The 22,422-nt window shown below is 42.4% G+C and overlaps 1 protein-coding gene across 2 annotated transcripts in view; it reads left to right on the top strand.

Moving 5' to 3' along the window:
• The window catches only part of UNC5D (unc-5 netrin receptor D), a 597,176-nt gene that overhangs the window by 526,262 nt on the left and 48,492 nt on the right, over positions 1–22,422 (top strand). For both annotated transcript variants that reach the window (XM_065899869.1, XM_065899868.1), the window contains one exon: positions 3,859–3,943. In XM_065899869.1, coding sequence (XP_065755941.1) covers positions 3,859–3,943 — 85 coding nt within the window. The remainder of the gene's footprint in view (positions 1–3,858; positions 3,944–22,422) is intronic.

Genomic DNA, 22,422 nt, shown 5'->3' with positions numbered 1-22,422 from the left:
CTTCCGCCTGGTGAGATTTGGCAGATAGGAGATTGATGGGACATGAGTAGGCGGCCATATTAACAGGTACTGTTCTTGTAAGAATCTGTAAATTGGAAGTGTGGGATCTGGAAAAGATACGAACCCTGCCCTTTCAAAAAGAAGAGTATATATATATATATATATATACACATCAGAGCTATATGAAGTTGCACGTTGAGTTCGAATACTTTGATTTCCACTTTCTTACCTAGTGCTTGGCACTCAGGTGCCTCTCAGTAGTTACTGGTTGAATAGATTGGCCCACTCTTCTGTCTTCCCATCCTTGTGTGTCTGTGTGTGTACATTTACACACACGTGGAGGAAGTGCCAAGATCAACCCATTTATTGGCCACGTTTGTTTAACGTTCATCGGAGAATGTGAGATGAAATCGCGACGAAACAGATATTTTTCTTGTTTCCCTTCTGACTTGAGAGGCACTTGGGTTGAAAACTCAAAGTTCTGATAGCGTCTCCTGTGATTCCCAAACGGTTCCTCTGTGAAGGCGCATTTTCAGAGCTCTGAACAAGAAGCCCTAGACAAGACTGAAGCTGTTCACTGGGAATGAGTTTGAGGAAAAGTAAGTGTAGGGAATTGAAACATATGCTCTGTTATTTGCAGAACATAAATGTAAAATACGCCCTGGGGAGCTAAAGTATAAAGAAGCAAGGCACAGAAATTAAGTTGTTGTCATCCATCCCAAGTTATTGTGAGGTGCCTGGCAGTGGTCCCCACACTCTCAGAATGATTAGGCAAAACGTGAACGAAAAAACTCAGGTGGTTCTGTTGTTGTCCTATCAAATAAAAGGCTGTCAGGGTAGCAGGTGGAGTTTGGGGGAAAGTAAAGGCTGTCAGGGTAGCAGGTGGAGTTTGGGGGAAAGTACATTTTTCTTTAATCAGAGATAACTCGTGAATGACACGTTGAAAATAGATACGTCTTTAGGGGACCACAGGCATAAAGATTCACAGAGCCATTCACTCTTCATGAGGGGTAACTTGCCACAAGCAGTACCACCTCCCATGACCTTTGCCTCTGTGTTTGACTATCTATCTGCAGTTGCTGTATACAATTTACATGTTTGGGTGGGGGGAGGGAAGTATGTTTAAAGGATAATCGTGCGAAATTGTTTAAAGCACCAGTGATCCCGTACATTCAGGTTGAATTTAGGAGTATTATGAATAATGTTTCATTGTAAACACAAGAATTAAGCCGACTTCAAAGGAATGTGATAGGATCTGCTCTACAAACAGCCCTTTCTCAAAAGTCCACACGCATATTTATTCTGACTCGATCTGGGAATTGATTGTCAGGCCCTGCTGGTCTGCAGAAGACAGACAGCATGTCTCAAAGCCTGGCTTTTTTTTGCCCCCCTCAAAATATTGAATCCTGTTCATATAGTCAGGCATTGTGCTGTAGAAAAGACAAACTAATCAACATGTCAGAAGGCAAATAAATGATCATTTGGGCTGGCGATCAAACTGACTTCTAAAGGGCGTGAGGGAACTTTCTGTGGCAGTGGAAATGTTCTGTATCTTGAGCTCGATGGTGGTTACATGAGAGTATACATTTGCCCCAAAACTCATCAATTCGTATACCTAACATGGGTCCATTTTTAAGCATGTGAATTATACCCCAAATCAAGGGAAAAAAAGGAAAAGAAAAATGGGAAACGGGAGAACAAAACTCTTATTCTGGGTTAATTGCCTAAGATGGCATTACTTCTTGATGATAACCTCCTGTGCTATTCTGTGTCTAAAAAATAGGGTCCAAATGTCTCTGTTGTCATCATAGTCTAAAAGAGAGGCAACAGAGAGAAACTGCGATGCCAAACTAAATACACAATGTCTAGCGTGTGTTCAAGTTCACATCCACATACGCTGAATATCCTGCATTACAACTTCTGCTCCCCAGCAGGGAAGGATGTAATGGAGGCCACTTCATTTGGCAACTACATGTAAGGAAGAATGGGCCATTAAAGGAGGAACCTGATCACAGGCCACCAAGTATGGCAATTACAGTTCTCCTACTGTTGACATAAATGAAAACCCTCGCTGAAAAGCTGTAAGCAAGATTTAAATGGGCCTCATTCCTAGTATTAGTGAAGGATACTGATGGTAACTAGCGTCTTACTGAATAACGTTCATAAATGTGAATCACAAATAACTTGTTTTGCCGAGTCTTGCATTCCTTGGTTCTATAGCAGCTAACAGGCACATAGAAGAATATCGGTAAAGCCTGCCATCTCTAGGTTTAAATTATCATCAGCCACCCAAAAGCTTCCTGGGTGATTACATTAGCTCTAATGAAAGGAGAAAAGGTGAGTGCTGCATTGTTCAAAGAATAGGAGACTACCCTGAGATTTTTATTTTGTAAAGATCTTACTGTGTCTCTATTTCATTTCTTTTTATAGACAAGAAGGTACATTAAAGAGAATCTCTGCCTGCTCTAGACTCTTCCCTCTTGGCCAAAGTGAAATATTTAGTTCACAGCATTCGGGAGGAAAGAGGGGAATTTTCAAATGCAGTGTGATGTGCCCTCCTGTGCCCCCCCTTCCCTTCATTATATGATTTTACTGAAGTAAGGCTACTGAGTTTTTTTTCAATTTGACCTTGAATGAATATGGTTAAGTCACCTTTACCCTCTACTAGCTTCTGTTTACAAATATGGGGCCAAATAGTGGCTACACAACAACGTATAAGTTACTCCATTGGTCACCTCCCTAAACTGACTTCAAGATGCACCATTTAGAAGACAGTTACACACCAGGCTCTAGCAAAATGTTAGATGGCTCACGCATCATCCCAGATACCTTTTCAGGAAATGAATGGATAGAGACAGAGAAGTACCTTTTGAAATTTTAGAGTCGATTAACTGATAAACTCATATATTCTCAGATATGTTTGATAGTGCCAGGTCTCAGGACACCAAATCTTATAAGAGAATTTTTTAAACGCTAGGCAGACTTTTTTTAACTTATTTTATTGAAGTATAGTTGACTTACAATGTTGTGTTAACTTCTGCTGTACAGCAAAGTGATTCAGATAAACCATAATGGAAAAGAATGTAAATATGTATATCACAGGAGATTGAATATAGTTCCCTGTGCTATACAGCAGGGCCTTGTTGTTTATCCATTCCATATGTAATAATTTACATCTGCTAACCCCAAACTTCCAATCCATCCCTCCCCAACCTCAAGTCTGGTTCTCTATGTCTGTGAATCTCTTTCCTAGGTTCATTTGTGTTGTATTTTAGATTCCATATATAAGTTACAGCATATATTTGTGTTTGTCAGACTTACTTTCCTTAGTGTGATAATCTCTAGGTCCATCCATGTTGCTGCAAATGGTGTTATTTCCTTCTTTATGGCTGAGTAATATTCCATTGTATATATGTACCACATCTTCTTTATCCATCCTCTGTCGATGGACATCTGGGTTGTTTCTCTGTCTTGGCTATTGTAAATAGTGCTGCTGTGAACACTGGGGTGCGTATATCTTTTCAAATTAGAGTTTTGTCCAGATATATGCCCAGGAATGGGATTGCTGGATCATATGGCAACTCTATTTTTAGTTTTCTGGGGAACCTCCATATTGTTTTCCACAATAGCTCCACCAATTTACATTAGGAAGACTTTAAATAAAAAACTAATTTGAGTACACAGTTGACCAATATGCAGTTCTTTATGTCACTTTAGGAAACAATGTCTACAAGGATTGGAATTTCATAAAGTGCTGTGAGGTGGTCCCTCTTTGAGAGCAGCTGTAAGCTGTTCAGCTGAGGTGCTTCAGGATAATTGGAGAATCTACAAATGATTTCTTGGCTTTTTCTGTTTCAGGGGTGAGTTTACTGATACCACATGGCGCCATCCCAGAGGAGAATTCTTGGGAGATTTACATGTCCATCAACCAAGGTGAACCCAGGTAAGAGACAGAGAAAGATGGCATATTAATGAGATCTTAAGTATGAAATGGAACTTCTGCAGAAAATCTGAAGTTATTAAGATAATGTGACATGGTGGTGTGTGAAATAGGGAGCTACTTGACTATATAAGTAGTTGCAAAACTGTTGGCTGTCCATTTTGTAGGCAGCTAACCCGAGTCACCCACATCTAGACAGCAGACACTGAAACAGTAAATCCATAGGCAAGGCATAATCAGGGTCGCTCCACAAACAGTGACTGGGTCACAGAGCCTTCCTCTCAAGAGAAGAAAATATCAACCCTGGAGGTACCCTTTGGTGCTACGCGTTATGAAAATGCAGAGAATAACTGACCTGTGACCTTTTAATATCAACAGAAGACCTGCCCCAAAGCAGTTTCTTAGGCAATATTCCTGAAAGAAAAAAATAGTCTATACTTCAGTAGCTTTCAGGTCTGGCAGATTTCAGCAGCATTAAATTCAATTACATGAACAAATACAAATCTTGCCTCATACTCTTAATGAAAGGAGTTGGTTATCTTCCTAGTGCAACTATAATATCTGTAGAAACGTTGCCTGCCTCCACACAAGATAAACCAAACTCCTCTTGAGAAAGCAATTTCTCTTATAAACTGGGTCTGTATACCTCTGGCATTTTCAGTCATAACATCTTGGTTATTTTAAAATAGATTTTGTCAGTCATTCTTAGCAAAAAAAAAAAAATAATAATACACACACGAAGGAAAAACACTGAAAGGAAAAACAGAGAAACAGATGGTTTGAACAGACTTTGATAGCTATCTCCATAAGAGGATTTGTTGGTAACCAGTGGTTTTAACTTTCTGCTCTACGGTGCTTGAGAAAAAAATGGAAGAAAAGGCTCTGCTAGTTGGTTGACGGGGAGACTTTCAGAGGACTTGCACGTAAGCTGTGCTATGTCGGGCTCTTATGTTACTTCCTCAGGTCTGTAGACCTAGGTCCTTCAACTGAAAACATGCCGGTGTTTAAATATCTCCACTTGGCAAAAAGGGCAAGAGGTTTTATTCAAAATCTCAACTAAGCAGCCCTAAAAATGGAGTTCTCTGGATAAGAGTCACCTCGTTTTTCTCTCTTTGGTGGATTTATTTAAGCGACTGGACCTGTTCAAAATTGAGGTCATGGTCAATTATACATATGCTCTTAAATGCATCACCCTTCAAAAATCAAGTTTGAGGCAGAATCCAGTCAACCTTGCCTGAAAATCATGGCCTCCTGCAAACCCTCCTCCCCGCTGCATCCTGTTCCCTTGGTGGTTTAGAGGTAACGAGTCCACGGAAGCTGTGTTCAGCTCCTTCCTCTCAAACCCACCTCCAGGGTCTTTCACCTCATTATGCAAGAACCAGCCTAGGGCTCATCCACATTTTCAAAGGCACCTAATGCACAGCTCACCTCAATCCCCATCTCTTACTAGAACTTTCTTTTTAGGAGGTCAGAGCTAGCATGTGTCCAAAGGCATCAAACATACAGGGACTTACATTAAATGGCTCAAAAATGAGGGAAATATTACTTGGGAGATCCTGCAGTTGAAAAATAAGAAAGAGAAATACATAAAAACTTACCAGAGCTCAAAGCCTTTGAAAGACAGCTTTGGCCTCCTGGGATCACCCCCTGCTAAGCTTCATAAGTTCCATGTTAATCAGTTTGGTTTATCCATGTGTATCTGAGGCTCAGGTTCATTGCTGCTGTTCAGGAAGGTGGATGCAAACAAGAAGAGTTCATCCAGGACTTCAGATCTATGAAGTAAGCGTGTAGTTCTCTGTTTAACAGAGGATGAAATAAAATTGTAGAATGCACACATTTTTTTCCATGTTGCTGAAACCTTCCCAGATGTTCCTACTTCACACCACTAGACTACAGCCCACTTAGCTTCCTTGGCTAGTCTCACTCCTTTTGGAGGAGCTCCAAACTGCATACTTACAGAAACACTAAAAATAGTAAATGCCTTTTAGTTACTTTTTCTAAAGCTCAGGTACATTTGTTTTTCCATCCTTGCCAGGAGGCTGCTTGCATCCGAGTTCTGCTTTTAGTCTTGTGATGAATCAGAAGACAACTGATATAGCTCTTCAGTGTCAACTTTTCTTTGTAAGGCCACTTGTAAACCCATGGTCATCTCATGCTCTCTGTTATTCTGAACTTGTGTCCAGATTAAGGCGCAGTTCCTCAAAGTTCGTGGAGCTGCTACGGCACTGCTCTCTCTGGCTCTTTCACCTTTTCCTCTAGAGCCATCTGAGTTCCCTCCCTCTCGGGTCACAGGTGTGAGAACTGGGTTTTCTGAGTCTCCATCACCTCCACACACACAGAATCACAGCGGGATTCTCTGAACACCATCTTTACGCTGTGTTGAAATGCTGTGTTGAAAGGCCGTTCCATTTTGCTGTTGATGATTTATTTCTGTTGCTCCTTTCTGAGTTACACACCCCTGGTGTAGCAGGGTGATGATTTAGTGGAACCATAATGGATATCAAGTATCCAAACTCTGTACCAGATTGCCAGGGGTATGGGTGAGTGGCGTTAACCACAGACTCAAAACAAGCCCCCGTATTCAAATAGTCTCAGATGGATATATATTTAATATTCTGGTAAGTTTCAAGGGAGGTTGTTCATTGTGGTAAGTTTCAAGGGAGGTTGTTCATTGTTTGAATTGAATGTGCTCTGTCTCTCTTGGGATGTCCTACTTGCATACGTTGGCAAGTCTGTACTTTCCATTAAGTGGAATGATGTCACTTTCCTTCCTCAATATCCCTGCTTTGTCTACACTCTCAGACTTGACCATCCTAATGAATCTTTTCTAACCTCCTCCAGCAGTCTGGACTTTCGGTTGGTTATAATGCTGAGGGAATTAACTCTGTTGACTTTTTGTACATATATACACCTTAAATGGTTCGCTAGAAGGGGACTTCGCATCCTTGGAAAAGTAATTTCTTACCTCTGTTTCAGTATAACTTGCAAAGGTGCTCAACTCATTTAATCTCCCCAGTTATGTTCAAAAGAAGGGGATTTTGTCCCAATTTTTGAGATGAGAAAAAAAGATCTGAAAAATGAAGGTTCAAAGAAGTGAGGCTGCTTTGCGAGGGCCTGTTACTTACCGGTGAGCTGGGATTTGACTTCAGGATATCTGACTCCAATTGCGGTGCTCACGGACTAAAGGATGCCACCTCTCCTTGAAGTCGGAGACTTTAGGGAAACAGCTTTCTGACGTTGCATGCCAAGGTTTGGCCCCTGTAAAGAGGCATCGCCTGGAATCGCTCTGTAAGAGCACCGAGAATTAGGCAGGACCAGACAGAGGTAACTGGCTGTTGTTACATCATCATAGTTGAGAGAAAAAGGTCTGGAAACAGGTGTCACCTCAGTGCTGAAACTTGGTGGACATGATGTTAGGAGACATTTGAGTTCAGGGGCTAAGAGTGCACACTCAGGCATCTGAGCTCTGGGTTCAGACTTAAGACTCACTGGTTTTATTCGTGTGACCTTAGGTAAGTTTATGAAGCTCCTTGACTCTGCGTCCTCATCTGAAAAACAATAGTAGGTACCTACCTCATAGGGATGTTGTAGGATTGCATGACATACAGTGATACTACAATTTGAAAGATAAAATAAGAACACCTAATTGAACACCTAATTGATACATTTAAATTTGATAAAGTATTCTACCTACAAGATTTCCTTTAATCTTCTCATCCATCCTGCTGTGGTAAGTAATGATAATTACCCTAATTTTGTAGACTTGAAGACCAAAAAAAAGTTAGGTTTGCCTAGGTGGTAGCAGGACTGGGCACCAAAAGTTTCTGACTAATCGTGTACTTTTAGACTATGTCACACTCCCCACTTTAAGGAATAATTAAGTGTATTATTCTTGAGTCCAGTAAGACATGTTTGATGAGAGATGGGGCTTATGCCTAATAATGGAAATACACCGTGAAACATACAGAATGGGACCCAGATTTGGCCAAAGGCAGTAACTTTATACTTCAATGTGGAATGACACTGCAGTAGAGGATTTCACAGAAAACAATGGGAAAAATAGAGGAGGCCCTTAATCTGTTCTAAGGATAGATTCAGAGAGGCATAGTAGGTAGGGAAGGAAGGTGGCTAAAAGATCAGTAGAAATTCACCAAAGAAAGGTATAAGGGTTATTAACTCAGTGATTTCCAGCTCCAGGATACATTTTCCAGTATTTATACAGCGTAAGGTAGGAAGAGGGTATAGAACAGTAGGTAAATCCAGGCTTTTTTATTTTTAAGTGAGGTATAGTTGACTTAAAATGTTAGTTTCAGGTTACAGCAAAGTGATTCAGTTATACATATATTTTTTCAGATTCTTTTCCATTATAGGTTATTACAGGATACTGAATGTAGCTCCCTTTGCTGTACAGTAAATCCTTGTCGTTTATCTATCAATCCCTCCCCCTAGCTTTCCCCTTTGGTAACCGTAAGTTTGTTTTCTTATGTCTGTGAGTCTGTTTCATAAATAAATCCGTTATTTTAGATTCCACGTATAAGTGATATAATATTTGTCTTTGACTTCACTCAGGATGATAATCTCTAGGTCCATCCGTATTGCTACAAATGGTAATATTTCATTCTTTTTTATAGCTGAGGAATATTCCATTGTATATAGGTACTACATCTTCTTTATCCATCTGTCTATTGACGGACACTGGGTTGCTTCCATGTCTTGGATGTTGTAAATAGTGCTGCTATGAACATTGGGGTGTAGGTATCAAATCCAAGCATTTATTCTCTGCTTTGAAGTCACTCTGATGCCCGAATATTGCCTTAAGCAGCTTCCTTCCAACTCTACCCCAGGCCCAGCCACCGACAGACAGAAGGGTTAAGTTTCAGGCACTGCTCCACTCACAAAATAGAGGATGCTTTGTGATGTCACAGAAGCTAGAGTAGCCTCACCGAAAGGCAATGGCATAAACTTGGAGCTGCCAGAAGTATTTGCTGGTGAGAGGCCCTTAGGATTCTCCTGGATCAAGTGTATTTAAGAAGCTCAGTCAATGCCAAATGTGGCCACCTTTATCGAAGACGGCTTTGGAGGGCAGGAAACCAGCAGTGATCACTCTCAACAAGGCTGCCTCTTTTCCCAAACTTGAATTTGAAAGAATTTGGGTCTAACATTTCTTCAGGAGCTTTGGGGGGATGTGGATTTTTCATCCTCTCTAAACAGGTTTTGGTAACTTTTGTTAAAAAAGGGTGTTTAGGGTTTCCCTGGTGGCGCAGTGGTTGAGAGTCTGCCTGCCGCTGCAGGGGACGCAGGTTCGTGCCCCGGTCCGGGAAGATCCCACATGCCACGGAGCGGCTGGGCCCGTGAGCCATGGCCGCTGAGCCTGTGCCCCGCAACGGGAGAGGCCACAACAGTGAGAGGCCCGCATACCGCAAAAAAAAAAAAAAAGAGTGTTAAATAGAACTACCCTATGATCCAGCAGTCCCACTCCTGGGCATATATTCAGAGAAAACCATAATTTGAAAAGATACATGCACCCCAGTGTTCATTGCAGTACAACATCCAAGACATGGAAACAACCTAAGTGTCAGAGGAATGGATAAAGATGTCATACATACACAATGGAATATTACTCAGCCATAAAAAAGAGTGAAATAATGTCATTTGCAGCAACATGGATGGATTATCATACCAAATGAAGTCAGACAGAGAAAGACAAATACAAATACCTCACTTATACGTAGAATCTTAAAAAGTTCATTTTTTTTTTTAATCTACAAAAGAGAAACAGTCACAGATGTAGAAAACAAACTTATGGTCACCCAGAGGGGAAAGGGGGGGATAAATTGGGAGACTGGGGTTGACATATACACACTACTATATATAAAATAGATTAACTATTAAGAAACTACTGTATAGCACAGGGAACTCTTCTCAGTACTCTGTAATGACCTATATGGGAAGAGTCTTAAAAGGAGTGGATAGATGTATAACTGATTTCACTTTACTGTACACCTGAAACAACACTGTAAATCAACTATACTCCAATAAAATTTTTTTTTTTAATTAAGGTGTTTAAACAAGAGGATTAAAAAATCAGTTGTCGCCTTTCAGAGGTTTCCCCCACATACACCCCAATAAGAAAATGATATGGATGTAGCACAATCGTTCCACTCCCAGCTCTCGTTTTGTACCCCCCTTCCCACCCACGGTTGGTCAGTAGAGAAATGGACCAGAACATTACTATATGGAGCTTTCTTCTGAGAGGCAATAAAATGAAACCAAAGACAAACATTCATTTCTTTTTCCAATTACACTGTCATGTGGATATTCCTGACCAAATGCTTAGACTAGAGTTGGAAATGTAATCTTACTGAAGAATTTACGAAAGGACACATATTTGGAATTTGGGCTCAACCTAGATGGAGTATTTCAACCACCGTTTTTCTCCTGTGCTTTTATTTTCTCTCAAATGGTATGGTCTTCCCACTGGGTACATCTTGGGGTGAGGAGTGAGAAGGCAGACATGGTGGTGGTAGGAAACATTAACTTTTGGGGGGAGTGGTGCCTTGATGGTACAATAGCTTTGATAGCAAAGCATGAAATAAGACCAAATATAAGACTAGGAAGACAGAAAAAGCAGGCCTGAAACGGAAGGGACTAGACAATTTCTTCTCTGGTAACAGGCTCACCATTCAGCACCGCACTGTAGCTACTTCTATGGAATGGCTTCATGTGGCCTTTCCTCCATGGTTGCAAGAATGACACACACACAAACAAAATTATAAACACACACTTGCTCACATACCATGCCTGAGAGAGGATACAAGCACTGAGAAATGTCCTTAGGCTGTTTGGGAGGACCTCATTTCTAGAAGGCTAAAAAGAAAACAGATATGTATGGCCATTCTACTTGTAAAGATGGTCTTCATGAAATGAATCCGTTTCTAGTAAACTACTCTTTATGTCAAAGCAGACATTTGAGGCCATTCTAAAAGCACCCATCCCAGTAAAATATGAAACTGAGTTCATATTTTATGAATCAGAGCCTCCAAGGGCTCTGATTTCACAGAAGCTAAGAAACCCCTGCCATCAGGCTACTGCAATTAGTGTAGGGGTCCCAGTCAAAACCTTACCTCTTGAGCATAAAATAAGGGCACCTGCCTTTGGCTCTACCCTGACACCAGGTGACTGATCAGGACATTACTGCAGGGAGGAGACCTGGCCAAAACCCCTGGGATGATTTGCATCTCTGTTTGCCTTCTCCAGCTTGGAGGACTTACCCACTAGGTTACGTCTCAAGCCATCCTACAGCAGCTCAGGCAAAAACACAACAACAAAAGAATACTACACCTTCTCACTGCAAGAGTTACCAGCTCAGTTCGGTCAGTGACAAGGGCCAAATGTACTAGGTACTGTGAACCAAGAAAAACAGGAGCCCTTATATGTCAGGAGGTTACTCTGGCGGAGGTGCTGGTTGGAGGACAGATTGTGTATATGTAGGAAGATCGTGTCTGGAAGATCTCTCTGATTTCAGAGATTTCGCCAGGATAACGTCAAGTCTAATTTTCCCACCTCCCTGCGGAACCTGCTGAGAAGCATCATTTCATCAGAATGGGCGCCACCACTCCCCCGCCCACCTACGCGTCATGCCTTATCCCTCCCTATTGATGTAAGAATTGCACGTGAAGAGAGAGAGAGAGAAGTCACAGTTTGGAGAAGTATGGGGATCAAAGATGGCTGTCCCTCTGCTCGCCAAAGCCAAAGAGAGTAAGCCCAGGAGAACTACTCATAAGATTCAGGTCATCTGCAGGAAATGGATATGGATACCTGATTTTCTCATTGTTTATCAGTTTGTTGACTTGTTCAGTGCTTCCAGGGAAGAGGGAAAAAGTAAAAAGCTTTGAGAAGAGAGGGCAAGCTGCCAAAGCACAGGAGAGAGGGGCAAAGAGTGCTTCTGTAATCTCCAATTCCCCATATTCCCAAGAGGTAGAGAAGATGGGCCAGGAAGTGGGAGCCAGAGAGGTTAAGTGAGATGGAAAACAGGTTTGCCAGAGGCCACTTCAGGGGCTCAGAGAGCAGGTAAAGATGCTGCCAGCTGGGGGCTGGTTGGCAGGTGTACCTGAAACACACAAGGAACAACAGATGCCTAGGGATACTGTTTGCAATCCAGTCACCCGCACCCTCTGCCAGCGAGGCCTTTTGGAGTCATCACCTACTTATACTGAATTCATTAAGGATTATCTTAAGAAACATAAGCCATCCAAGGAAAATACGCCACAGTTAAGTAGGAGATGGTGTCTATTTTCCTTTTCTCTACCATAATGCCACAGAGATAAGCTCGTGGAAGAGGGAATGCATGAGGGAGCAAGTTGTCTGCTTCAGACCCAGTAGCTAGAACCTTGTGTGGGTTCATGCAAATATGCATGAGTGTGTGGGCACAGATGTGTCCGCGTGCAGAGCTACTGGGGGCGTGGGTGGAATTTTGAATCAGATGTGAGATTAAAGTTTTTAAATGAACAAAAATCAGTCCCCAAAACAAATTATTTTAATAATTCGATGTTACTGAAAAGTTATGGACTCAAAGTTAAATATCTTCAGGGCACATTAGAGTGACTACTAGGAAAACTAGAGCCACTTCATACCATAATAGATGAAACCCCGAAAGCAAACCCAGTTAAATGAATGATGATGTTGCAGTGCGCTACATGTGGTAACAAACGTACCCAGATACTAACCAGGAGTGAAGGGATGAACCCTGGGTAAAGGCTCAGGGAAGGTTTCAGAGAGGAATTGACAATTGACTTAAAACCTGACAGACAGAGAGTAAAGGGCATTCCAATCAAAGGGAACAGAATGTGCAAAGGCACAGAGGTAGAAGTAGCATCACATAGCGACTTCCCTGGTTTTCCATAAGAATCCACCTTCCAATGCAGGGGATGCGGGCTCAATCCCCTGGCCAGGGAACTAAGATCCCACATGCCCCAGGGCACCTAAGCCCGTGCGCCACAACTACAGACCCCACGCACTCTGGACCCCGCGCACAACAGCTAGAGAGAGACCCCCGCGCGCCGCAACAGAAGATCCCGCATGCAGCAACGCCCAAGGCAGCCAGAAATAAATTAATTAAAAAATAAGTAAAAAAAATAAATAGCATCACGTGTTTTGGAACTAAGCAAATCAGAACAAAATATGAAAGGAAGAGTGATGAGGAATGCAGCTGAAAAAATAAAGGTTTGACCATGTAGAATGTTGTTTGCTGCCGCCTAGGGGAAACGGCAATGTACTTGATGGGTAGGGATTGCTGAGGCTGAAGATTCGGGAGGCCCGGTCATATTTACACTTGAGATGTACTATCTTCTCCTTCAACTCCACTGCCCCTGGCCACGTTCAAGTCTTCATCATACTAGTCTCCTTCTGAGCACAGTGAAAAGATGCCTCATTTTGCCTAGCACAGATATTAATAGCCCTCCTTTTCACACTCAAAAGTATCTCAATTTGGACAGTAAATTATAGTCACTCTACTTTTGAGTGTCCTTGTCTCTAGGTGCGAACGTTTTAAATCCTTTCTCTAATCCCCACGTTGCTGTCGATGGGGATTTTTTTTATTTTTAAGTGAAGCAAGTGTTTATTAGGAGGAAAAAGAGTACAGCACGTGTGGATAGACACGGGCGGACTCAGGGAGAGGGAGAGGGAGAGGGAGGGAGAGAGAGAGAGAGAGAGAGTCGCACCCTCATGGCAGTTTGAATCACTTTTATGGGGCATTTCTTCTGGATTTCCTTTGACCAATCATCTTGCTTTGCCAGGCTGTGATCAGGGTCCTCCCCTGTGTGCATCCGCATCTCTTAGCCAAGATGGATTCTAGTGAAGAAGCCTATGGGTAGTTTTCATCACTTACTATGAGGTGGCACCCCTTCCCTTTTTGACCTCCAGGGAGCCTTTCTGCGTATGTGTAGTCAGGGAGGTCTCCTTGACTTCAAGAATGAGGAATATGTGGTCTCTTATCTTCTATCTGGGCAGGGCCCAGCCTCCTCCATCATCCTGCTTTTAGGGAGTTTCTGCTATTATGGAGTTTCTGTCCACAAGGGAGAAACTATTCAGACTGGGGTCCATCTACCTCCTGCCTCAAATGCCCCCTGAGAGACATGAACCCCAAGAAATCTTTATTGGGAGGAGGAAGGATAAAGGTCTGTCTTCTGTAGCTTCTTCAGGTTGTCAAGGGGCTTGTAGACCCTACCTAGTTGGGGGTCACAGAGCTCTCGCCCAATGGAGAGCTTTGAGGGAGAGACTTGGGGAGAAACTCGGCCAGGTCCGCTGGTGTGCGCACGCGTGTGTTAATGTGGGGTGAGAGAGATGAAGGACTTGGAGATAATTCCCAGAATTCTGGCTTGGAAACTGATGATTAATTAGTAGAGAGAGACTTGCCAGCTGAAGTCACCTGAGAGTTTGTGATAACAGCTGCTCCGGGAGCAGCTCTGGATTTCTTTCCAGGGAATAAACACAGCTCTTTGACTTAACAAGAAAAGGGATAGGAAGAAAACTGATTAAAGAATAAATAAATAAGAGACAAAAATAATATGTAATATATTCAAGAAAACAGACAACTGCTGAATTGAAATCCCACATTTGGCCCTAGCATGTGACAGCAATGCTACTTACAGCAAAATGTCCCAATAATGGGCCATGTTTGCATGCCTCACGCACAGGGGGATCTTCTGCCTTCCTTTTGTTTTCTTTGCCTTCCTAGCTAGGTAAGACTCTGCCAATCCTGAAGTAAACTAATGACATACATAACTTGTCAGGAGAGTAGTGCAGACTTAGTCATTGACACTGCGTGAGAAATAAAGAATTATCAGAAATGAGATGATATAGCAGAGTGAGGACAACACGGGGATCCAGGAGGCTTGAGTTCCAATCCCCTTTGCCACGTCCAGCCTGGGTGGCTTTGAGCTAGTCATTTTCCTTCTCCAAGCCTCAATTTTATCATCTATAAATTTTGTGTATTATTAACTGCATTCCAGGATTTGAGTGAGGACAGTAAAGTGACTTTAAATAGAAGTCCTGTGCAAACTGCATGCTACATTTTGCTATTATTTTGTCTATCCTTTTTTTTTTTAATTACAAAGATACAAAATCCATGGAATTTGCTTGAGCTCTGACTCAATGATACTGAGTCATTCCCATTTAACTACTAACACATGCCTAGACTCAGCAGAAAGTTTAATTCAGTGATAGCAAACATATTAAGTGTTCACTCTAAAATCAAAAGCTTTGTCTTGAAGGCTTAAATATAAGACATGATACCATAAAACTCCTAGAAGAGAGTGTAGGAAAACATTCTCTGACATAAATCATACCACTGTTTTCTCAGGTCAGTCTCCCAAAGCAATAGAAATGAAAACAAAAATAAACAAACGGTACCTAATCAAGCTTACAAGCTTTTGCAGAGCAAAGGAAAGCATAAAAAAATTTTTTTAATTAAAAAAAAACAAAAAGACAACCTGCGGAATGTGAGAAAATATTTGCAAATGATGCAACTGACAAGGGCTTAATCTCCAAAATATACAAATAGCTCATACAACTCAACAACAACAAAAAAACCCAATCAAAAGATGACCTTAAAAGATATTTCTCCAAAGACAACATACAGATGGCCAGTAGGCACGTGAAAAGATGCTCAACATCACAATTATTCAAGAAATGCAAATCAAAACTACAGTGAGGGGCTTCCCTGGTGGCGCAGTGGTTGAGAATCCGCCTGCCGATGCAGGGGACACAGGTTCGTGCCCCAGTCCGGGAGGATCCCACATGCCGCGGAGCGGCTGGGCCCGTGAGCCACAGCCGCTGAGCCTGCGCATCCGGAGCCTGTGCTCCGCAACGGGAGAGGCCACAGCGGTGAGAGGCCCGCGTACCGCAAAAAAAAAAAAAAAAAAAAATACAGTGAGGTACCACCTCACACCGGTCAGAATGGCCATCATTAAAAAGTCTACATATAACAAATGCTAGAGAGGGTGTGGAGAAAAGGGAACCCTCCTACACCGTTGGTGGGAGTGTAAGTTGGTGCGGTCACTATGGAAAACAGTATGGAGTTTCCTCAGAAAACTAAAAATAGAGTTACCATATGACCCAGCAATCCCACTCCTAGGCATATACCTATACAAAAGTATAATTCGAAAAGATACATGCACTCTAATGTCCATAGCAGCACTATTTACAATAGCCAAAACATAGAAACAACTTAAATGTCTATTGACAGATATAAAGATGTGGTACATATATACAATGGAATACTACTCAGCCATAAAAAAGAACAAAATAATGCCATTTGCAGCGACATGGATGCAACTAGAGATGATCATACTAAGTGAAGTAAGTCAGAAAGACAAATACCATATGATATCACTTATATGTGGAATCTAAAATATGGCACAAATGAACCTATCTATGAAACAGAAACAGACTCACAGACATACAGAACAGACTTGTGGCTGTCAAGGGGGAGTGTGAGAGGGGGAGGGATGCACTGGGAGTCTGGGGTTAGTAGACGCAAACTATGACACTTAGAATGGATAAACAAAAGGTCCTACTACATAGCCCAGGGAACTATATCCAATCTCCTGGGATAAACCATAATGGAAAAGAATATTTTAAAAAATGAATGTATATATAAGTGAGTCACTTTGCTGTACAGCAGAAATTAGCACAACATTGTAAATCAACCAACTTCAATAAAAAATTAAAAGTAAAATCAAGAGCCTTGTGATGATACAAAGGACATCCTGCGTCACTTCCTGTAGCCTCTGTTTCTCATAACATTCTGGCCTATGATTGGTACTTTAGAGGTATATCCTATGGGTCCAAACCATGGACTCTGGGCGGGCTGGTATTTAGATTAGGAGATGAATGACCAGTCAGGCTGGGGTGGGTGCTTATGCCACCTTAAACAAGCTTTGTCCCTGTCCACTTTGCCAGGCTTTCCGTGCTAGATACTGATGGATATAAATGAACGAATTATCCCTGTCACTATTTCTGTTTGGCGGTCAGTCATGGATTTGAATTTGGTTTGTTGCTTTGAGTTTGAGAAATCTTTATTGGAAGAATCAAATTAGTGGCGTCTACCTATCCCTTTGAGGAGATTTGGCATTAATTAACTCTATAACAGGCATAGGGGACCACTGAGGAGGAGAGCGGCTCTGAAGTAACAAACAAAGGTACTACTTGTGCTAGCGAGAGGGAGTACATTGCTACCATATGGGAAACACATTAATTCTTTCAGGCTGCCAGTGTCATGCAGTGTAATAAAAGGGGCAATTTATCAAATGGTACCTTAATGGCCTAGAAGGGTTAATGCAACTTTAGCTAAAGATTGGGCTCTTTCCCACAGTAAAATCACAGTGGTTTCTTCACAAAGTCATTTAGGTTAGACTATAATGCCATTAGCCCCCAGAATGAGGAGGGGAAGAGAAAAATAGTGAAACAGGGAAAAGAAAAGGCGGGGGGAGATTCTCACTTTGTCATTCTATGATCTGCTCTTTTTGGAAAGGAGAATTTCTTCGTATCAAGGCCTTTACCCATCCTTCTACCTCACACCACCCCCTTGGTCCCCAAACAAACGCGCATAAATAAAAATTACCGTCATTCTAATCAAAGTGCTTTTGAAGCCCACGTGAGCTCACAAAGCGAAGTGATTAGAGTGGTCCAGAGGAGTCTTTAATTAAAGATGCCACTGACAAGATAACAATGGTTTGTGAACATGGTTAATAGGTCTGAATGGAAGGGGCACCTTAATTCAATAGAGGAAAATCATTGGTTCATGAGTTTGGTTGCACATTGTAAAGGAACAGCACATACTATAATTATTTTTATTTTGTATGTGCCATCTCTTTTACTGCCCATGCTGGAAACAGAAATAACCTGTCCTATTAAGATATTTAATATATGTCATCCTTTCCACTTCACTTAGTTATAGCCTAATAAAGATGCCGGGAGAAGATGCCAACCCACACTGAGGCTGCCCTCCTTGCTTACTAAAACACGCCCTTTGAAAACCTGGATGATCAACCGCCTCACTTCCTTGGTTACGGTCTTTTTAACAACTTCCCAGGACCCCATAAAGTTATATGCAGATATGGAGCTTTGCTCTGCATAGAAACTTCCGCAGCTGAAGCGTGAAGATAACCCAAAAGTCAACCGACACCTGCAAGATCGTGTGGTGTCTGGGAGACGGCAGTGGGTCAGGAGGCAGCGACAGAGGGGTCTTTAGGTCCTGACTTCAAAGTGAACAAGCCATGAAAGTCCCGGTGGTAGACAGAAGAGTGGCGCCCCAAGGATGTCCACATCCTAATACCCGGAACCTTACGTGGCAGTAGGGACTTTGCAGATGTGATGAAGGTTAAGGACCCTGAGAAGGAGAGATTATCCTGGATTATGCAGGTGAGCCCACAGAAGGAGCCTTATAAGAGGAAGGCGGAAGTACCAGACTCAGATAAGGAGACTGATGTTATTACCGCTCACAGATGGAAGAAGGGGTTTCCAGCCAAGGAATGCAGGCAGCCTCTAGAAGCTGGAAGAGGCAGGGTAATGGATCCTTTCCTAGAACCTCCAGAAGGAACACAGCCCCACTGACACCTTCATTTTAGCTCTATGGGACTTCTACCTACAATACTGTAACATTATGAATTTGGGCTGTTTTCATCCAGTAAGTCTATGGAAGAGCAATAATAGGAAACCAACACAGGCCTCTGTGACCACTCTACGCATCTCAAAGCCCTGTTTTCCTAAGGCTTTCTCCAGGGTCTATGAAAACAATCTTAGCAGTTCTCATGCCAACATTACACCTTCGAAGTTCCAGGTTTGGAGACCACGTCCCAGGGAACATCCGTCTCTCCCACTGCCCGTCGCCCCCGCCCCACACAGACACACACCCCAGGACCACCACAGGACAGGAGATTCTAATCCCAGCTCTGTCACAAGTGGGTGTGACTTCGGCCACGTCCCTCCACCCCGTAGCATGCCCTTCTGTTTCCTCATCTGAATGGTGATGGTGTTGGCCTGATTACTCTTAGGTCCTTTCCCAGCCCCCGAAATGAAATGATTCTATGACATAGGACTCAGGTTCCTCCAGGGAAACCTGTTTTGCCCATTCAAAATGCCAATGAGTAAACCACTTAGCAGATAATAAAAACTGTCATAGCAGCATGCCGCCTAGATCTTCTCCCCTCCCCGTCTTGCACTTTAAAGCACTCTCCCTGAGCCATCATTATTCCACTTCTCATAGTAAACAAAGCTAAAACGCCAACACTGCATGAAAGATGAGGTTTAAATTGTGTCTAGGAACTGGTGATTTACACATGATTTGCGATTCCTTTAGTATATTAATTGGTAAACACCCTGTGAAGTGTGTGTAAACTAAAGCCCTGAACATCCAGCAAACAGTTTAGTCTCTCAGTGTGGTGTTACTCAAACTTCAGCAAGGTCAAATCCTCATTCCAGCCTGTATGTAACTGCCCTCCCACCCCAAGCCCCTTGTGCCAACTCCCTTCCCGTGATCCTACTGCAGATAATACCAAGTGGGTGACACAGATCTTTAAACCCTTTAATAGCAGAGATGTATGCCTCCATCCTCAGTTAATAGAGCTTGTTGCTTATTGCAATCCTCCCTTCTAACTGCCCCTCTCCCGCCCCAACTAATGGCATAGAATGGCTTGAAGGGCTGTAACGTTATTTCCAGTTACTGCTCATCAACCCCCCAACCTGAGAGCCTTCCATATTAATACGCGTGCTCTTTAGAGAAAGAGGATGTAGGAACAGTCCCTGTGCATTTCAACCATAGTAGCATCATCCAAAGCCATAATCGTGAGCATTTCAACTTGACCGGCGTCTGAATTCCATTTCAGAAGCCTACCCGATGTATATCTGACAGACCACCCAGCCCCAGCTGCGTGAGGCTTTGCTTCGGATATTTTCTCAAGAACCACACAACTTTGCTCAAACGTCAGCGCCAGGGCTAACTTGCAAGCAAGGAACGCAAGTGAAAAGCATGAGTTCCCAGCTCCTACCTCAGAAATACTGAATCCGAATCGTCACGGGTGGTATCCACGAATATAATTGTAAACAAGCTACCCAAGGAGTCTGAAACCACGTTACAGTTTTAGGGCCACTTAAAGACTGAAAGAGGAATCAGTTGTGATGAAGAGGTTTTGCTCAACTTCCCTCTTTTCTCCTCTATTCTCCTGATCCCCTATTCTCCCTTTCCAGAAATCTATTTTCTTAAGTCATACACAGCAGTTACTAGAGATAAATCCCCCAGGAAACCCAGTCATGCTATTGGGATGGATTGATGAGCCACGCTGCCTTCTAAAGGGCCCATATCTCCGAGAGATTCTGTGATTATCGTTTCCTGGGACTGATCTCAAAGATCTGGTCAGAGCTGCAGAGTGAGACAGGTGTCTTGACTCGAGTAAAATGAGAAATCATAAACGGCAAACTGATCTTTATCCATAGCAAAGTTAGCACTCTAGGTCAGTGTACCAGGGTTTCAAAGAAAAGAGAAAAAGAGAATGATAATAGTAAAACTGTGTCATCTCAGGCCCAAAACTGTAGGAGGCTGGAGCCAGCTTGCTTTCAGAGCTCCAATTTTAAAACTAAGTACAGCTTCCGTCCATCGGCCTTTTATGTCTGTTCCATTAAAATATGCTTTAATTATGGATCGACCCAGGGTCTGGCATAGTAAAACTATCATTACTCTCCTGCCCGCATTCCTGAGTGATACTCTGGGAAAAGGTGATCAAACCTACATTCATCTATAATACAGACCACAAGGAGGAAAGGAGGGAACCATAATTACCAAGCACAGCATGGCCGACAACAACAGTGAAAATCTCGTCTTTAAATATGGAGCTGATTGTTTTGCTTGAAGAGAGTGACACGCTACAAGCCTGGGGTCAGGTCAAGAGATATTGAGAGCAAAAGCAAAATGTGCCCGGATGCACCTCCAGACCTGCCGTGGTTAGCACTTGCCACCTTGTGGCTGACCTTCACCGTGACCTTACGTTGTGACTTTGGCGCTACAGAATGTGAGTCACGGTGTGCCAAGGTTTGGACCGTGACCTCACCACCACCAAGTGCAGAACGCTCATCGCCTCCACCACACACTGTGTGCGGCTGTCAGCGACCCTGCTGACTTCATTTTAAGAGTTCCGGACAGATTCTCCCTGGGCCTCCATTCATTCATTCATATTTTTTTGTTTGTTTGTTTTGACGAAATTTTAAAACTTAAGGAAAAGTGGCAAGAATAGTACAGGTGACTCTTGAACGACACGGGTTTGAACTGGCTGGGTTCACTTTTCAATAGTAAACACTGCTATCTGTGCTTGGTTGGATCCATGCATGTGGAACCACGGATGCGGTTTTCGACTTCACAGAGTGTTGGCGCCCCTAAACTCCCATGTGGTTCAAGGGTCAACTGTATGAAGAGTTCCCAGTTCTCCCACATCCAGATTCACAAATGTTAACGTTTTACTACATTGACTGTGTTCTACTCTTTCTCCGCATGTGCATGGAGAGAGACGTGCACGTGTGGAGAGAGGAATTAATAAATACACATCCACCTATATTTTTTTAACCATTGTGAACAAGATGTTCCCTTTTCCCCCTAGATACTTCAGTGTGTATATTCTAAACACAAACTCTTACATAAACACAGCACAATTCTCACAATCAGGAAATTAACATTGATACAATACTATTATCTACTCTGCAGACTTGGTTCCTATATCACCTCTTATCTGAATAATGTCCTTTATGGCAAAGGAAAATCCAGTTCCATTCACTTCGTTTTGTTGTCACATGCCTTTGGTCTCCTCTGATCTGGAGTAGTTCCTGAGTCTCTCTCTAGTTCATGATATTGACTACTTTTAAGAGTGCACATCAGCTATTTTGCAGAATGTCCCTCAGTTTGGGCTGGTATTTGTGTGATAATTCTCTTGATTAGATTCAGGTTATGTATTATTGGCAGGAACGTTACAGAAGCGATGCTGAGTTCTTTTCCCTTTTTCTTATCGGGAAGTATGTTCTGAAAATTCATCCCATTACTGGCAAGATTAACTTTGATGACTTGGGTTAGGTGGTGTCTGCCAAGGTTCTCAAGTATAAAGTCATGTTTACCCTTTGTAATTTTTAAGTGTGGGAAGATACTTTGAAACCACATAAATAGTTCTTTTCTTAAAAATTTCACCAATTAGCATCCCGTTCATAATTCTTAACTGAGTCAGTTATTAATATGATTGGTTGTCAAATGATGACTTCCTACATTTATTAGTTGGCTTCCTATTGTATGGAAGAGTTTTCCCTTCCCACTCATCCATTCATTTATATCTGTATCTTTCGTGGGTTCTTATGTTATTCAGTGGGTTATCATCCTTTACCACCATTATTCACTTTGATGCTCAAGATGTTCTAGATTTGATCAGTGGAAACCACTGGCTCCTAAGCTT

This window comes from Phocoena phocoena, chromosome 21 (genome assembly GCF_963924675.1).
Source record: "Phocoena phocoena chromosome 21, mPhoPho1.1, whole genome shotgun sequence".
NCBI classification, from domain to species: Eukaryota; Metazoa; Chordata; class Mammalia; order Artiodactyla; family Phocoenidae; genus Phocoena; species Phocoena phocoena.
This window is presented reverse-complemented; position numbering and strand designations above follow the sequence as displayed.